We start from the raw sequence: 18,097 nt of genomic DNA, 5'->3' as shown, positions 1-18,097 counted from the left end.
CACGGTTTTCTTTTGATGAAAAGCGGGTTTGTAATGACCAAGCATAGATTCAGGCAACTGGCAGTTGTGTGACTTGTTTTGTTTGTGACTAATAGCTGCTCTTGTGGTAGTGGATCAAGGCTCTGAAGGGAGCGGCATCTAACTGACATAGTCCTGATACATCCCATAACCCCTCCTTGTTGTTTGTTTTCGCTTGGTAATAATTGCGCAGCTGATAATTCGCCTGCCTATCATCCTGTCTAACTTAACCCAGAATGTAATAATCAATAGTGTGCCACTAGCAGGGCTGAAAGTGTGTATTAAAAAGAAGAAGCTGGCATGTTGGGTGCATCCCTTCCCCTCCCTGCTTGCCCCCCTAGAGTAGAAAGCCCCCCCGCAGCACTGATTCCCCCCATCCGCTTCTCTCTGCCTGCGTTCAAATAGTGACATCATCCCAAGGATGGGAGTGTGGCTGCAATCCAAGCTACAGCTGACAAGGGCAGTGAGAATCCTGGAAGTATCATCATTGTTCAGTGAGCAGAGTCCACATTCCTAAGCTCTTGAGTGGCAGGGGAAAGAAGAAGGCATTACCATGGAAAAGAAATACTAAAGTGAGTTATCCCACAGTTGAAGTGAAGATGCCTCTTCAGTTGTTTTTGGGTCTAGTTAAGGATATCTATATATAAAACTATTCTAGGGTGCAGAAGTCATATGATTCCAGTTTAAATCCAAAAGAGAAACAGCTCTGGGTAGCAAATGTTTGGAGAACCATGATTTTAGGAGCACAGCCTAAAATATAAGCTGTGAAACAGCCCCAAATACACCGATATGCTGGCTTCTTTTTAAACGCCAACTTTTTAGCGTGAAGCAGAAATTTTGTCTGCAAACTTCCGCCCCCCCCCCCTTTGAACTTTGGAAATTAATCCATTGTCAAGTATTGAAAGCGCAAATCAGACTCTCTCTCTCTCTCCCTCTGTGTGTGTGTAAAAGAACCATAAAACCATAGTGTTTATTTGAGCAGAGATGACCAATTTCACTCCATTTCTGTCTGAAGTAGAAGTTTGTGTCTTATTTACTCTCTGGTACAGTGTCTGGCAGAGCTTGTACACGCAAGAAGCTCCTCCCCCCCCCTTTTGAGTTTGAACAGAAGAATAGAGATTCATGGCTGCCTACCCGCTGCCAGAGTAAATTGACCTCTCAAATCCATCACTTCACCTACATGGGGATAATGGAGAGCCGAGTACAAAAAGAGGAGGGGGGGGGCTTACTGATGGGACAAGAGCTCAGGGCTTTTCTCTTTGGGGGCATTCAAGTGTGTTAGGCCAAAATAGAAAACAGGTGAAAGAGGCCTTCGCTCCCTATCATGCCTCTGTGGGCAGAGCCCCCCATCAAGAAGGACTGTTTGATCTTACACTTTGGGAGGGTGAACCCCCCTCACCCATAGCTGTTTGTGGCTTCTTCTTTTTCTTTTTTTTAAAAAAAAATAGTGTGAGGATGGATTTCTTAATTTTTCTATTTAACATAGAAATCATTCTGTGACTGCTGGAGGACTGGGGCTGTTGCCTTTGCTTTGGGAACAGAAGCAAAGTATTAATTCATCTCTTATTTGCTAGGCTTGGGGGGGGGGAGGCGAACACTCCAGCAGTACAAAGAGAAGGTCCTTGCCCCAGTTTACTTTTATTGTCTTATTCTGGGGGCGGAGAGAGATGGGTTACTGCAAGAGGGTATAATCCTTTGGGTGTATGGTTTGTCAAGTACTGGCACATTGTTGAGTGGGGGAATAATGAAAAATCTCATTATATGCATTTTAAGAACCCCTGGGTCAGGGAGGGGGGGGGAGGGAATCCTTTGCACACGTGCGTTTTTTTGTGCCTGCTTCATTTTCCACTTTGTACTTTTAGTCTCACATTTTCCCACAATTGTTGAGAATGTTTCTCTTTGATCTTGAGGCCTGATCAGTTACTCCTCCTTATTGGGGGCAAAGACCCTCTCTTTTTAATGACTTCCTTCTCAAAGGCACAATGCTATTTAGCTTAAAAGGTGTTTAATGCAGTATGGTCCTGTGTATACTTACCCAGAAGCAGGTCCCGCTGCACTGCATGAGATTTTATTCCACGTAAGTGTGCATACGATAACAGACTTTAATGATGCTATCAAATAATCCCGTGGCAATTTAAAGACAAAGAGGTCATTCCATACTGATGAATGTAACATTTGTGGACCTCTTTACATCATATTTTGTGTTTTAGCTAATATTATTTGAACTCCAGTTGACATTCAACTATTTGTTAATCGGTTCTTTCCCCCAACAAATATAATCAAGAAATATGCCACAGGTAGTTTAGATGCTTTCTTTTAATTCTGTTTTAAGATACTGTATATGATGAATGCAACAATTTTGCAACCTCAATCTGTAACTTGGATAACTTGTGATTCCATTCTCTGTGGAGTTTGGTTTGATCTACTGTATTGTGTACTGTACTCCTAAAGTCAATAAAACAGATGTTCATCTAGATCAGGCATCCCCAAACTTCAGCCATCCAGATGTTTTGGACTACAATTCCCATCATCCCTGACCACTGGTCCTGTTAGCTAGGGATCATAGGAATTGTAGGCCAAAAAATCTGGAGAGCCGCAGTTTGGGGATGCTTGATCTAGATTCTGCATTGGTACTAATCTGAACTATACTGTACACAATTTTGTTATTTGGCAGCAGAGCTTAATATTCTTCTTCCTTGGCTATAGGTCATTTCGTGGGCAACAATACAGTGATAGATGTTTTGAGGAGTAAAGGATATGAAGTTGACCATACCCCTGCTGGACATGCCACCAACAGGTAACAAACATGTCTTCAGTCTTTATCTTTGTGGGATTAATTATATGGGCACATGATGCAACCATATTGATGAAGATAAGCAAATTGTAATCTGGTCAGTGCTTGGGTTAAGGACAAGTGCCTTGAGCACTATGAACAAACAAAGACAGAATATAGATTTAGAGACTAAATCATTCGATTAAAACAGGCATCCCCAAACTTCGGCCCTCCAGATGTTTTGGACTACAATTCCCATCATCCCTGACCACTGGTCCTGTTAGCTAGGGATCATGGGAGTTGTAGGTGAAAACATCTGGAGGGCCACAGTTTGGGGATGCCTGGATTAAAATATATAATCAGATGCCATTATTGTATATCCGGAATAAATTACGCAAATTTACACATCCGTGGCACTCTGGTTTCTTCCATTTTCCTTAAAGGGCTGTTGAAATCACTTGATTGCCGTATACTTAGTGACTGGTAGCAGATTGTGGGACCTGTTTCCTTGAAAATATGCTATCTGAAATGATGGGAATATTTTTCGGAGTTGATGTATCTGTGATGATTCATTCTCACACTGAAATCATGACTTGGTGTTCCATTCATCAAGTCCAGGTATCCCCAAACTGCGGCTCTCCAGATGTTTTGGCCTACAACTCCCATGATCCCTAGCTAGCAGGACCAATGGTCAGGAAATATGGGAATTGTAGTCCAAAACATCTGGAGGGCCAAAGTTTGGGGATGCCTGATCAAGTCAGTATCACAGATTTGTGAGTTAGTCACAAGACACAAAGGTACAGGGGTGCCAGCTTGAATAAAATGGGGGGGGGGTTGCAAGTAAGCCCCACCCTGCATAATTAGTCACAAGATTTGAAGTGCTGGCTCTTACATTGTGTATTGTAGGGTGCCTCTAATATATGAATTTTTATTGGTCTGTATCTTCCAGATCTTGAGCTTCTGTATAGTAGGGCTATCTGTCAGATTAAATGCTTAATTGAGTAATCACCACCCTCCAACAAATTGGTAATCTTTTTAAAAAATAATAATGTATGATCAGACTCACAAAATAGGTGCCTTGTTGAGATATTTGGGAGGAAGGGTTGAATATAGAATGAATGAATGAATGAATGAATGAATGAAATATTGGAGGAAATGTAGGTATCTTAAAATTCAGTAAGTGAAAACTACCCAGCGTGAGAAAAAGAGGCTGCCTAAAATGTCCCCCCCCAATTCCCTATTATTGTAACTCACCAGGGCAAAGTTACCTTTAAAAAAACCAGTGCACCCTTAACTTTTTAAAATTAAAACTTTTAACTAAATAAAAACACTTGACGTTACTGATTTCTCCTTCAAAGATTAATTGCAAATAAGAGCCGCTTCATTATATCTGCACCATCCCAAAGTGAACAGGAGCTTTTACTTAGCTTAGAGTAGGAGTGATTACATGTTCACTGACATTTCCACAGAACAAAAGCGAATATTCCTTTTAACTTCTGCTACCTCTTTCTGCAAACTCTAATGGCTGAAGTGGCCCTGGCCTTTCTCCTCTGCCTCCTTATTTGCCTAGGACCCCAAACATTCTTCAGGGGTTGACTCATCAGATCCAGTGGTGAGGACCACAAGCTAAGTGGTCAGTGAATTGTAAGCTAACGCCACTCCTACTTATCCAAGCCTAGGGCTATTCCCTGCTTCATTTTCTTTTTTTTGGAAAACAAATTCAGGGTCTTTCCTAAGTCCATCTGTGACCTCCTAGGAGGCTTTTGCATTCCATCCCAAGTTTTTCTGTCTTTGATCAGTCTGTCCGAAACTTACTTTACATTCCTATTCCTGAGTTCAGGTTCAGTGAGCACATTTGACTGAGAATTAAAGGATTCTTGTTTTACATCCCCCCCCCTCCGTAAATGCCTTGTGAGAGAAAGAACCACCCTGTATTTTGTCAATATTTCCTTCCACTATGCATTGTCCCAGTATGCATTTTAAAAGGACTGGGTGTGATGCCCCCCCCCTCCCTATTGCTGATTAGCTACCCTTTGGCAATCTCAGTTTACATTCTATACAGTCTAGTTTTTGATATGGTAGAATTTTCTCATAGATAACATGGGGGACCTGGCTTTGCATTCATAGAATCATAGAATATTAGAGTTGGAAGGGACCCAAGGGTCATTTAGTCCAACCCCCTGCAATGCAGGAATCTCAGCTAAAGCATCCATGGCAGATGGCCATCCAACCTCTTCTTAAAAACCTTCAAGGAAGGAAGGAGAGTCTACCACCTCTTGTGGGAGTCAGTTCCACTGCTGAACAGCTCTTATTGCCTGATGTTTAGTAGGAATCTCCTTTCTTGTAACATTGGAGCAGCATTGGATTTTCTTCTGTATTAAAACTGGAGACACATTTCACTATTGGAGCCCGAAGGGTTTACTTTTAGAAGGTAGCCAATTCTCTGGTGACTCTGCATCATTCTGTCACAGTCTCGTTAACTATGAACCCCAAAATCTGGGACCCCCTCCAAACAGATGCCCAAGTTTTGCAATGGTTTGCAGTGCAAACTCCACATTTTGCAGCTCCCCCCCATACTGATTAATTAATAAATCAAACCATGGTTTGTAGTTAACATCCCAAACCCCAACATTGTAACGATTGCAAAACTTTTGCACTGGTTTGGAGGGGATCCCAGATTTCAGCAACCTCCTCCATGCATAGTTCTCCAGCATCACAAGAGGATCCACTTGGTTTACACTTCCTTCCTCCAGCACACTAACTGTTCTCTTGGAACACCATTTAAGATAGATGAGAATAGCTGCATAGGTTGGAGAATGGCATCACAAAGGTGTGATCTTTTGTTGCATGAAGTGCAGTTTGAAAAATTGTTCTCCAGAGCACTTTGATTATCACCATGGATACTAATTTGGAAGAATCCCGTGGTGGGGAAGACTTCAACAACAAATATGGAACCCAATGCTTAGGGGGCATTGCATTCTTAAGTGGAAAGTTGCCGTCTGATCCTGAGAAAGGCTAATAATAATAATAATAACAACAACAACAACAACAACTTATTATTATCCCTTTACCTTTACCTTATAACTACCGTGTTTCCCACATTTTAAGACACCGTCTTATATTTATTTTACCCAAGAAAATAAGCCTATGGCTTATTTTCGGGGGGGGGGGGTGTCTTTTTAATTTTTTTTTAACTGTAACTACGGCAGCCAGCGTTGCTGCTGCTGGGTTCCGGAGGCAGCCTGCAGGGTCGGTGCCCAGCTGCGCCGGTGCTGGACACTGGAGAGAGCAGGAGACTGAGCAGCCACTGCGGCATCGCGCTGCCAGAGACTCGCAGCCACTGAGGAGCTTGCGGCGCCGGGGCTTGCGGGCGGCTCTCGCCTTGCCGCCCTTTCTCCTGCTCCCGGGGGAGACGTGGCTTCTATTCCCCATTGCCAAGGAAACAGCCCGGGGGAGAGACGCCAGAGCTGAGGCGCCCCCCGCCCGCGGATCCCACGTGCCGCCGAAAACGACAATGCTTAGGGCCCCCCACTCCTCGCCCGAAGTGGAGTAAGGCCCCCCGAGCGGTCCAGGGCTTGCTTCCGAATGCGCAGGGACAGGACTGCGCTGTTAAACTCTTTGCAAACTCCTTGCCCAAAAGAAAGCTGTCCTGCAGAGTGCCGGATCGAGGAGCCGGTCTGCAGAGTCAGCGCCCAGCAGCGCGGCGCTGGATTGAGGAGGCGGTGCTTCGTGCGGAGCTGCTGGGCGCCGACCCGGCAGGCCGCTTCCTCGATCTGGCGGCCTCCCGGGTTGGCGCCCAGCAGCGCCGCGCGGAGCACCGCCGGTCTGCAGAGTCAGCGCCCAGCAGCGCGGCGCTGGATTGAGGAGGCGGTGCTTCGTGCGGAGCTGCTGGACGCCGACCCGGCAGGCCGCTTCCTCGATCCGGTGCTCCGCGCGGCGCTGCTGGGTGCCCAGCAGACCGGCTCCTCGTGCTTCGTGCGGAGCTGCTGGACGCCGACCCGGCAGACCGGCTCCTCGATCCGGCACTCTGCAGGACAGCTTTCTTTTGGGCAAGGAGTTTGCTAAGAGTTTAACAGCGCAGCCCTGTCCCTGCGCATTCGGAAGCAAGCCCTGGACCGCTCAGGGGGCCTTACTCCACTTCGGGCGAGGAGTGGGGGGCCCTAAGCATTGCCGTTTTCGGCGGCACGTGGGATCCGCGGGCGGGGGGCGCCTCAGCTCTGGCGTCTCTCCCCCGGGCTGTTTCCTTGGCAATGGGGAATAGAAGCCACGTCTCCCCCGGGAACAGGAGAAAGGGCGGCAAGGCGAGAGCCGCCTGCAAGCCCCGGCGCCGCAAGCTCCTCAGTGGCTGCGAGTCTCTGGCAGCGCAATGCCACAGTGGCTGCTCAGTCTCCTCTCTCCCATGCCCAGCGCTGCTGGGCGCCGACCCTGCAGGCATGGCTTATTTTCGGGGTATGTCTTATATTTTACAAAGGCTTTAAAATCCTGCCATGGCTTATATTATGACTCCGTCTTAAAAAGGGGGAAACACGGTAGCACCAAGCTATTAAGATTGAGCTTTTGAAAGAAAAAAGAAAAAAGGAACAGGTAGTTTGTACTGTTGTTGAACTCTCGTTGGAATTTTCAGTGAGGCAAGATATTTGCAACGATATACAGTAGACTGAAAAATACTCCTAGCAGGTTTCTCTCTCTCTCTTCTCTCTCTCTCTCTCTATATATGGAAGACATTCATGTACCCAACCATCCTCCCTCAAATTCCTTTCAACAACATTTTCTTTTTCTCTCTAGTGGGAAGCATCAGAAGGCACTGTCTTCCCTCTCTTCATCTTCCCCGGAATATGCCTCCTACATCATCTCTCAGGAGCTCCACTCTCCCCAGCAACATCCGCAGAAAGAGGAGGAGGAGGACGAGGACGAGCTGCTGCCTCATTTGCTTCTGCCAGAAAGCATTGACCTGCTGGACAAAGTGGACAGGAAATACAAAAAGAAGAAAAAGAAGCAGCAGAAGAAGCAGCGCTTGCGCCAGTTCAATGACCTCTGGGTGCGCATCGAGGAAAGGTAATGAGCAGGTTGAGGCAGAGTATGATGCTCTTGAGCAATTGAGGCTAGCAATGCCAGCTTCCCCCTACTGGGCAGTGGTTTCAGCTGCCGCACAGCAGCAGGGTTAATCAGGTGAGGCTTTTTGTTGTGACCAGAGGCGCTGTCTTGTGCTCCAGATTGGGGGGGGGGGCTGGCGTGCATGACATGTGTGATGTCATACGTGTGACGGGCAACGCATGCACATCGTCAGGAGGAGACTGAGCGGGGAGCCCAGCGTGGCGTGATTCAAAGGCTGAGTGTGAGAGAGGAAGCCGCGCTGCTCTGGGCTCCCTGCTCAATCTCTTCCCTACGATGTGATGGCGGGTGTATGATGTCACACACACGTGACACAGGTGGTTGGGAGGAGGCTGAGCATGTTGCACATATGATGTTGCACTCGGCCTCCTCTGCCCCCTCAACATTTAAAGGTCCCAGCCCCCTGCCAGCAAATATTGAGGGGCCCAAGACCCCCCTGCTATGATGAGTTGGCGTGCCTGATTATGACCCAAGTCATCATCTGCAGGGTTAGCCAACCTGGTGCCCTGCAGATGTTGTTGGACTACATCTCCCCATATTTTTTGAGTGTTGGTGATGCTGTCTGGGGCTGACAGATATTGGCATCCAGCAACTGGAGGGCATCAAATTGGCTACGTCTTCTGCACTGCTTCGTTCTGCCCGGACACTGAGGTCCAGCGCCGAGGGTCTTCTGGCGGTTCCCTCGCTACGAGAAGCCAAGTTACAGGGAACCAGGCAGAGGGCCTTCTCGGTAGTGGCACCCACCCTGTGGAATGCCCTCCCACCAGAGGTCAAAGAGAACAACAATTACCAGACCTTTAGAAGGCATCTCAAGGCAGCCCTGTTTAGGGAAGCTTTTAATGTTTGATTTCTGTATTTTAATGTTTTGTTGCAAGCCGCCCAGAGTGGCTGGGGGAACCTGGCCAGATGGGCGGGGTATAAATAAATTATTATTATTATTATTATTATTATTATTATTATTATTATTATTCGTCTTCATGATTGTGTATAGCTGGTGTAATGCAGTGTGTGTGACCTGTGAGCCAATAAGTCCCTGGTTCAGATCTAGTTGTAGGCCTGAACTACTTAAACGTGCCACTACCTCACAGTTCCTAAACGGGCAAGTTATGTTATTGAGGCAGAAGGGAAAATAAGGGACATATCCACACCAACAAGAAAACAACAAAGGGGAGCTCCTTAATGCTGAAATTGAAAATATGATAATAAGCAGAAGATCATAAAAGCTTGGGGCAGTAAATGCAAATATCCTGTGACAGATAGATCTCAACAGAAATAAATCCAGGAAAACCAATTAGAGAGTGTCTGGTTATCTTTCATAGGGGGTAAATAAGAATATAATCAGAAGCTCTCTATTGTTGTGGTTATAATTACCGGTATTACTATTATTAGCAGCAGTAGCTGTCAGTCACTATAGAAATATAAGGAACAAGGCAACTGCCCCCCTCCCGCAATCCCTGTTTAACATCCTAGCAAAAGTCAAACGCTTTACGCAAATTTCTGAAAATATAGGAAGAAATCCTTGGCAGTTTATATTATAAACTGTCACTCTTCTGTGTTTGGGGCTGGGCCTTTAATAACTTGGAGCAATGAACAAAGAAGGGCCGAGCTGCCAATTTCGTGCAGTTATGCAGTTGGTCTCACTGCATTGCTTTTGGCCTGGGCTCTCGTATAGTTTTTTTTTCTTTGCTGTCACTACTGCTCTACTGTTAAATTGCCAGCTGGCTCCTTTCCACTGGTGTGTGAATGTCCTTGGGGGGGGGGGCTTTTAGCTACAGAGAGGTAACTGTTTAAAAGGGGTACTAATTGCTTTCAAATTCCCAAAGCCTTCTCCCCACCCCACCCCACTCTTTCCCCCCCTTTTTTCCTTTTGCTTAATGCATTTGGCCAGTTGAAAGCTGAAACAGAGCATGGCAGCCGATATGGCACAAGCAGTCTGGCATAATTGAAATTAATATGCTTTTTATTTTATTGGTTTGGCACTCCAGTTTTTGCCTGGAATTTGACGACAATTTGTATCTCAAGAGTTTTAAGATGAGGTGGGCAGGAGGTAATTCAAGCTGATGTCAGCTTTTTGCTCCAGGCTGTAGAACAGAGGTCAGCAAACGTTTTCAGCAGGAGGCCGGTCCACTGTCCCTCAGACCTTTTTTTTTGGGGGGGGGCTGGACTATATTTTGAAGGAAAAATAATAATGAACGAATTCCTATGCCCCACAAATAACCCAGAGATGCATTTTAAATAAAAGGGCACATTCTACTCACGTAAAAACACGCTGATTCCTGGACCGTCTGCGGGCTGGATTGAGAAGGTGATTGGGCCGGATCCAGCCCCCCGGGCCTTAGTTTGCCTACCCATGCTGTAGAATGAGATGCTCACGCTTCTTTGTATGAGTGGCTGCTGCCTTGGCTCTTTCCCTCTGCTCACCTGAGCTTTGTGGACATCTCTTAATTTTGCTGGCCTCTTCAGATTTGGCTTTCCTTGCTATCCTACATCCATATGTGCTACCTTTATTGTATCTATATTCTCACACCAAGGGGAAGGCTCAAAGCGTGCAAAAATAAATAAATAGGGAAAGGCTTTTCAGATTGGTGAGACAGAGAACTTCAAACATTAAGGTCGTGCTGGTCGATGTAGATTGTTGTTTAGCCGTTTAGTCGTGTCCGACTCTTCGTGACCCCATGGACCATAGCACGCCAGGCACTCCTATCTTGCACTGCCTCCCGCAGTTTGGTCAAACTCATGTTCGTAGCTTCGAGAACACTGTCCAACCATCTCGTCCTCTGTCGTCCCCTTCTCCTAGTGCCCTCAATCTTTCCCAACATCAGGGTCTTTTCCAGGGAGTCTTCTCTTCTCATGAGGTGGCCAAAGTATTGGAGCCTCAGCTTCACGATCTGTCCTTCCAGTGAGCACTCAGGGCTGATTTCCTTCAGAATGGATAGGTTTGATCTTCTTGCAGTCCATGGGACTCTCAAGAGTCTCCTCCAGCACCATATAGATTAGCTCTGGCCAACTATGTGCTACCTGAGGAAACAGCTGTGGCTCAGAAAGGACCAAAAGAAAAATAAGTGGGTATGGTAAGGTACACAGTACCAGCGTAAGATCTGGCAACACTAGGTGTAGCGCCATTTTAAGAAGCTTTTTTTTTTAATGGATTCTCCAAAATCCCGTTAACGTGCTATAGGGAAAGTGCTCTATATATTGGAAGAAGAAGTATAGGTCTGGAGGAGAGTGCATTGTAGTAACCCAAGAAGGAGATGACACTACATTTTAATCCTAAAAAAGGAATTGGTCCTGGAAATAAGGAGCAGGTGACAAGCCTAGTTGTAAGGGGCACTTAGATAATTCACGTGAAGTGGTACTAGATATTGGGATGGAGCTACAGTTACGAGAAACCTGGGCTTGCTATCACAAGCAACAGTGCATGTGAAGTTCTTCCCGCTGTTTAATGTATAGCGAAACCCTGGTTCCTATCCTGTAAGGCTTGTGCATTTTCCTGCACCCACTCTGCGTCATTGGCTGGGACTAGTGAGGACAGGTAAATGCACAGGTGGTGACATCAGGAGATGGGGTATACTTTACTATATATTACAGAAGGGAGTGGGGAGAACTCGATTTTAAGCTGCCATATTTGACAGAATCCCTATATTTCTTGTAATATGTACTGTACCATGCAATTCTATCTTATGGTACAAATGCAGCTTTTGGCATGTGTTTATTTTGCTGCTGTTTGTGTGTGAATGACAAGTTGCTCTTTCTCTTTCTTCCTTGTAGTACCACTGATCCACCTCCACGGATTCGTATAATTAATGGGTACATTACTGTCGAGCCTCAGCCACGAGGCCACGGGCGATCCAGTCACATCCAGGCAGACACCAACTGCTCCAGTGGGCTATTTCTGTTCTTCTCTACCATGATATTGACTTTGATGTTGCCCTCAGTGATTATACTGATGCTGGAGTAGAACTGCACATTCTTATCTTTTTTTCAAAGGATCTGGGGTGAAAGGAGAAAAGAACAACTTTTCTGAAGGGCAGATCATCTATATGGATTTTTTTTTTATTTTTTTGCCTCATCCTTTTCCTGAATCTGGACCATTAACATGATTAACTGATTTGACCGTGCCCAAATACAGGAGAAGATGTTTTTGATGAAAGCCATTATTTATCCTTCTCTTGCAGAAGAATTCTTTCATGTTATCCCATGATGATTTTGGGGAATGTATATGTAACATAGCTGTTATTTAGCTGTATGAAACTGACTTGAAAACAATTTGGGGATTTGTTTGTTGTTTCCATGTGGTCTCTTGTGGATGCTATAACGAGCTTTGAGCTTCTCAAAGCAATAGGAACTTGGACTTGAAGGTATTAATTTGGCCAACATTGTACTGTTTGGAATGAAGTGTTTTCTGCTTTTTGCAGATCCACACAACCATCTGTTACCACTGCCTTTTCTGCCCCCTACCTCTGTACTCTTGATACGTGTCACTTTTTACTGGACCCATTCCTGTGTTTTTAGCAATAGCTGAACACACACACACAGTCTTTAGGAGGTGATGCTTTTCACAATAGTTATCTTTTTCATGTCAGGAAAAGCTTTGCCTCTTAAATATTGGTGTGTATGACAGCTCAAAAGCTTGCTCCTCTCTCCAGCGTAATTTGAACCATTTCTGAGATAAGCAAGTGTTTTATTTTTCCTGCCCTTTCAAAAGGGTTGCTAGATCCTAGCCTGGAGCTGGTGACTATCCGTTAAAAGATTTTTACATGGGATGCAAATGCTGCGCCTCCTTTGTCTTGTTCCTCTACTGGTCATCTTGCCTGTTATGTTTTCTACCTCTGTGATCTCTGCCTAACCTTAATTTTGCCTTGAAGCAGCTATGGACAGAGGCAGGTTCAGGAGCCAAGTGGATGAACCGGGTACTGGCAAAGCCTTAGAAATCCTAATACAACAGTGATAATAAATAAAGACACCCTTTTTCGTCTCCAGTATATATTTATTTCTCAGAGTGATAGAACTTGGGTGGGTGGGTGGAATCAGAAATGCACACAGTCACCTTGCTGCTTGCTGCTGGAATCAGACTGTTTTGAATGGAGCAGGGAGGGGGAACCACTTTTATCCAGTGTGCGAGACAAGCCTCTTTTGGCAGATGGAGGGAGTGGAGTTTGCCTGTTTTATCTGCAAGCTGCCTTGAGTCCCTGTCAGAGAAAAAGGCAGGCACCTTAGCATGGATATGAGCTGAACAGAAAACTGGGTGCTGAAATTAAAGAGCACCCTAGTGCAAAAGAAGACTGCTCCTTGGCTGTGGGACTTGCAAATAGCACTTTATCATTTCGAGGCTCGCATTTGATGCTGTTTGCACCTGGTGCTGAGTGCAAGCTGCATTGGGACTGGTTCTATTTGCCTTTGCAGCACCTGAGGAATTCTAATGAATCTCATTTGTGCGTATAGAACCAAGATCTGTAGTCATTCTGGAATAATTAGTTCTCATTATTGATTTCTTCCTGTGTTGCAATTATTTATGAAGAGGCTTATGAAATAATTGGTTTAATGAATCTACAGAACTTTCAAATTAAATCAACCTACTTGATAAGAGTGAGGACAAAGATGGAAACCCTCACCCCCCCCCAAAGATACGGATTTGATTTGAAAAAAAATATTGCTAGCAGAAAATGTCAGGAAGGTTTTGATATTTTAAGTACTGTATATAAATACTATCGTTGAGTTCTGTGGTTTGAGAACTTCCTTGTTTTTGTTTGTTTTCTATTTTATTTCACATAACAGTTTATTCCGTTTTTTAAATTATATTTTAAATTTTATTCATCTTCAAGAAACAGGATATAAGCACTAGCATAGCATGGCATCTCTCTGTGTAGCTTGGGCATTCAGAAGGATTTTAGCGTGCATTAATATTTTATATGCTGTCCGTGTGTCTGTCGAAATTGCTGATTGTTAATTTTCATGAATTTGTCGGCGAAGCGTGCCAGCCTGACTCTTCTCACGCTACATTTCCGTTATGGAAAGCGGCTGCTTGCATTTTCACCCGACAGTTTGAGCGAACAGCACGTCGCATCTGCAGTAAACACGTTACGAAGCCCTGCCAAAATACGAAGGGACTTTCAACCCTAGGCTTTGACACTAGATGTCGCCCAAGCGATGTGGGGAATAGGATTTGGGAGGAAAGAGCAGCACGTTGCCTTCGGTTAGATCAGACAGACCTCTAAACCCCGGCTAGGCACAAAGGAAATACAGTAGCAAAATGCAATGCAGGCAGCTGGTGGCGTTGCGTCGGACTCCTGGCAACACTTCGGCGGGGTTTTTAGATAGGCATTTTCTGCCGAGAGTGCCGCCCGCTGCCCTCCTTGCAGTATGTCTACATTTGTTGTACAGTACTGTTTAAGCATCATAGATAAGTATATTGGAAGTGCTTGTAGCGCGCCAGCGTGTTGTTTTACAACGAGGTAGGCAATTTGGCTGAATTATAACGATAACCATGCGCAAATGGTTGGAGAGGAAAGGCTTCGGTTGCTGAGGGGAGGCAGCTGCACGGCACGGGTAAAAGCTGAAGGGAGCTGGATGCCCTTCCCGCGCTTGTAAGTTTCGACGGGCGAGAAAACGAGGGCGGGCGTCTCTGCCTTGATTGACTGCTGCGAGGGAAAGCGCGCGAGCAATCGCTTCCAGTAACCATGGAGACCCTCCTCCTCCTCCCGCCCGAGGAACCATGGGAAATTGAGTTAGGAGGGCGGTTGCCTGGCAACGGGAGGACTCTCTGGGGAGCGGAGAAGTTGCTGCTGCTTTCCTTCCTTTTCTTGAATGCGAAGAAGTGGGAGCGCTCGGACTTCGCGGCACCGGCCCGCGACTTTTTGAAAGCTCTCCCTTTGGGCAAAAGGTATTTTGTCTCTGCTGCACCATTCATCACTGGCCGTCTCCCCCCCCCTTGTTTGTTGTTGTTGTTTGTTTGTTTAGTGCATTGAAGGAGCTCGCACCATTCCACCTCACAACAACCCTGTGAGGTAGGATAGGTGAAGGGACAGTGGCTGGCCTTTGGTTGCCCCGTGAGCTTAATGGGCAAGTGGGATTTGAACCCTGGTCTCCCAGGCCCCTTAGCCCAACACTTTAACCACTCCGTCCGTTGCCTTCCATATGAGCAGCTATCATCAGCACCAGCACCAGTGCTTTTCTTCTAGAAAAAAGGTGCCACACTATTAACCAGCGCTTTTCTTCTAGAAAAAAGGTGCCACACTATTAACCAGCGCTTTTCTTCTAGAAAAAAAGGTGCCACACTTTTAACCAGCGCTTTTCATATAGAAAAAAGGTGCCACACTTTTAACCAGCGCTTTTCTTATAGAAAAAAGGTGCCACACTGTTAACCAGCGCTTTTCTTCTAGAAAAAAGGTGCCACACTTTTAACCAGCGCTTTTCTTCTAGAAAAAAGGTGCCACACTTTGAACCAGTGCTTTTCTTCTAGAAAAAAGGTGCCACACTTTGAACCAGTGCTTTTCTTCTCGAAAGAAAAAAGGTGCCAGTACAACATGCTCTTGAGTACCTCCAGAAAAAGCACAGATGCATTACTCTGCCCCCGTTGCAGCACAATCTAGGCAATGGGAATGTGGCTACCCCAGCCACTCTGGGCAGCTTCCAACACAATCCAATCTCAAGCCACGCCCATCACCAGAGTCTTGCTTTTTGGAGGAGGGTGACTGCTTAAGGAGAAATTGCATGTGCCTTCATTGGTGAAAAGTGTGGGCCTATGGGGTTGATGCCATGTGAAACAGGACTAAGGCTCCAGCAATTTAGAACTATTGTATTCAGGTCTCACTGCTGATCCCAACCTGCAACAGGGGACCCATATCCAGTGTGGTGTTTTGTTTTTTCTCACATCTATCTATCCCTCTTTCCTCACTTTTCTACACCAAAGGGCTTATATCTTTAGTAGTAAAATACCTTTTTTTTTAATTGGATAATTTTAATGGTTTTGTGTGTGTGTGTGTGTCTATCTATCTATCTATCTATCTATCTAAAAGTTTTCATGCGATCAAGCAGCAAATAAGTTTTGTTAAATAAATAATAGTTCTATAGAAGAGGGATTTATAGCAGGTCCAGCTTCTCTTGCCTGGATAAGCAACCTCACACACATGGAAATATTTTCTTCTGACCTACTGTTAAAGCTATAGGGGCTTTTCTAGTGCTCGTTGTCCTTCTTTCTACTTCCTCTGTTAAAAATGGCAACAGAACAACAGCCCCTCCCCAAGCAAACAATACTATAATGGGTGGGGCTGCAGATATGACTAACTTCCTTCGGGGTTTGTGTGTCCCAGCTCATCTGTCAAAAAAAATATATTCTAAAAGAGAATTCCAACAGGTTCAACCTCCCCCACTCCATCCTGCCCTCTCAAAACGTTCTTTTTTGCATTGGAACTATATCAGTGGGATAGGTGGGAGCAGCCAAATGTGCTTCTTTCACATAAATTGCATAGAAAGGTACCTGCATATTTTGTTCCATAAATTTATTTCTAAAACGACTGGAGACTTGCTTTAAAAAAAAAAGCTCAGCATCTGGGGCTTCTGGCTGTAGGAGCCAATGAAGGCCTTAATGAATGCTAGGTTTGTATCCCGTTTGCCAGTTCATTTGTTATTTCCACCATATGTGCACGTGTGTCGGATTCCTTGCCTATATTGTACCACCACTGCAATACCAACAGAATAATCCATGTGTACCTAAACTAAATCTATGCAGAAAAAATTGATAAGTACTTTGAATGATTTAAAAATACTGTATAGCACAAATGATATACTAAAAGAAGGAAAACAAAGCAGTATAAATATTTGTAAGGTATTTATTTATTAGAAGTATTTATAAACTGCTCAGAATCCCCAGGGATTAGATTTGCAGAAAAATACAAATCTAAACAGCTGTGCTGTGGTCTAAATCACTGAGCCTTGGGCTTGCCGATCGGAAGGTCTGCGGTTCGAATCCCCGCGACGGGGTGAGCTCCCGTTGCTCTGTCCCATCTCCTGCCACCCTAGCAGTTCGAAAGCATGTCAAAGTGCAAGTAGATAAATAGGTACTGCTCCGGGAAGGTAAACGGCGTTTCCATGCACTGCTCTGGTTTCACCAGAAGCGGCCTAGTCATGCTGGCCACATGACCTGGAAAAACTGTCTGCAGACAAACACCGACTCCCTCTGCCAGTAAAGCGAGATGAGCACCACAACCTCAGAGTCATTTGCGACTGGACTTACCATAACTGTCAGGGGTCCTTTACCTTTACATTTTTTAAACCAAAATTAAAATACAGCATCAAAACAGCATAAAACTAAATAAGGAGGAAATGTGTGAGAGAGGAATTTGAATTCTGTGTTGTTTGTTTCGGAAAGAAGTTCCGCTGAAATTAGTGGAATTTGATACACACAATTTATAAATAAAAATGGCAAATGCTACTTTTAGATATTCAATCATCCCTTTCCTTTATAATCATATTTTTATTTTCTTTTTATAGAATAAAAATGATCAAATATTTTGCTTACCCAAGGGCAATTCTTCAAGCCAACAAAGCACTCTTGACAGTTTGCTGTTCCTCAAGTCTGTTTAATAATGATCAGGTTGATTTGTCTCTCCTATTACAGTTTTGTGGCAGCTAATTTTCCTGTGCTGTTGTTTCTTACTATTGGATCGTTCAGAATATTCTGTCAAAGGTTAAAAATCATGAGATAGTGTCATTAAATTAAACTTCAGCAATGATGTGTGTCATTTTCAAGGAATAATGCCTAAAAGGGTGGCATTGCCATCCATACAATCTACGCCACAACCTTCGGAAGATGCAGATAGCAGGCATGAGCAAGGCAGTTTAAGTGAAGAACGCTCGTCTTCAAGTGGGAAAGATTCATTTACAAGAAATGAATTCAAAAAAAGACTGGTTATTGCAGCTCCAAATCAGATGCAAGCAAATCCCGAAGCTCTGAAATTTGAACATAACACAAAATCACAAGAAAGAACCAGAAAGCGACAGCAGCCCATAAAACTGGAGCCTCTGGTAGGTTGATTTGAAACTACTTCATAAGGCTTTATTTTATTTTATCCTGAACTCCCATGAAGTTCCCTGGAAGCCTTGCCTCTACCTACATTCAACTGCACCCCTTGCATAGTAATATGCGTGTAATCCTGTTTCCTTCGTTTATGCAAATATGTGCAAATATAACAATAG

The 18,097-nt window shown here is 44.8% G+C and overlaps 2 protein-coding genes across 3 annotated transcripts in view; both read left to right on the top strand.

The window, feature by feature from the left end:
* The window catches only part of TRABD2A (TraB domain containing 2A), a 66,674-nt gene extending 53,812 nt beyond the window's left edge, over positions 1-12,862 (top strand). For both annotated transcript variants that reach the window (XM_060268904.1, XM_035097388.2), the window contains 3 exons: positions 2,725-2,815; positions 7,577-7,846; positions 11,672-12,862. In XM_060268904.1, the coding sequence (XP_060124887.1) occupies positions 2,725-2,815; positions 7,577-7,846; positions 11,672-11,861 (551 nt within the window). In that variant the 3' untranslated portion in view covers positions 11,862-12,862. The remainder of the gene's footprint in view (positions 1-2,724; positions 2,816-7,576; positions 7,847-11,671) is intronic.
* Positions 12,863-14,640: 1,778 nt separating this feature from the next.
* DNAH6 (dynein axonemal heavy chain 6) overlaps positions 14,641-18,097 on the top strand; it is a 122,308-nt gene continuing 118,851 nt past the window's right edge. The window contains exons 1-2 of the mRNA XM_035141059.2: positions 14,641-14,783; positions 17,652-17,926. Coding sequence (XP_034996950.2) covers positions 17,657-17,926 — 270 coding nt within the window. The 5' untranslated portion in view covers positions 14,641-14,783; positions 17,652-17,656. The remainder of the gene's footprint in view (positions 14,784-17,651; positions 17,927-18,097) is intronic.

This window comes from Zootoca vivipara, chromosome 16, assembly GCF_963506605.1.
Source record: "Zootoca vivipara chromosome 16, rZooViv1.1, whole genome shotgun sequence".
Lineage (NCBI taxonomy): Eukaryota > Metazoa > Chordata > Lepidosauria > Squamata > Lacertidae > Zootoca > Zootoca vivipara.
Note: the sequence above shows the minus strand (reverse complement) of the source record. Positions and strands in the feature narration are given on the sequence as shown.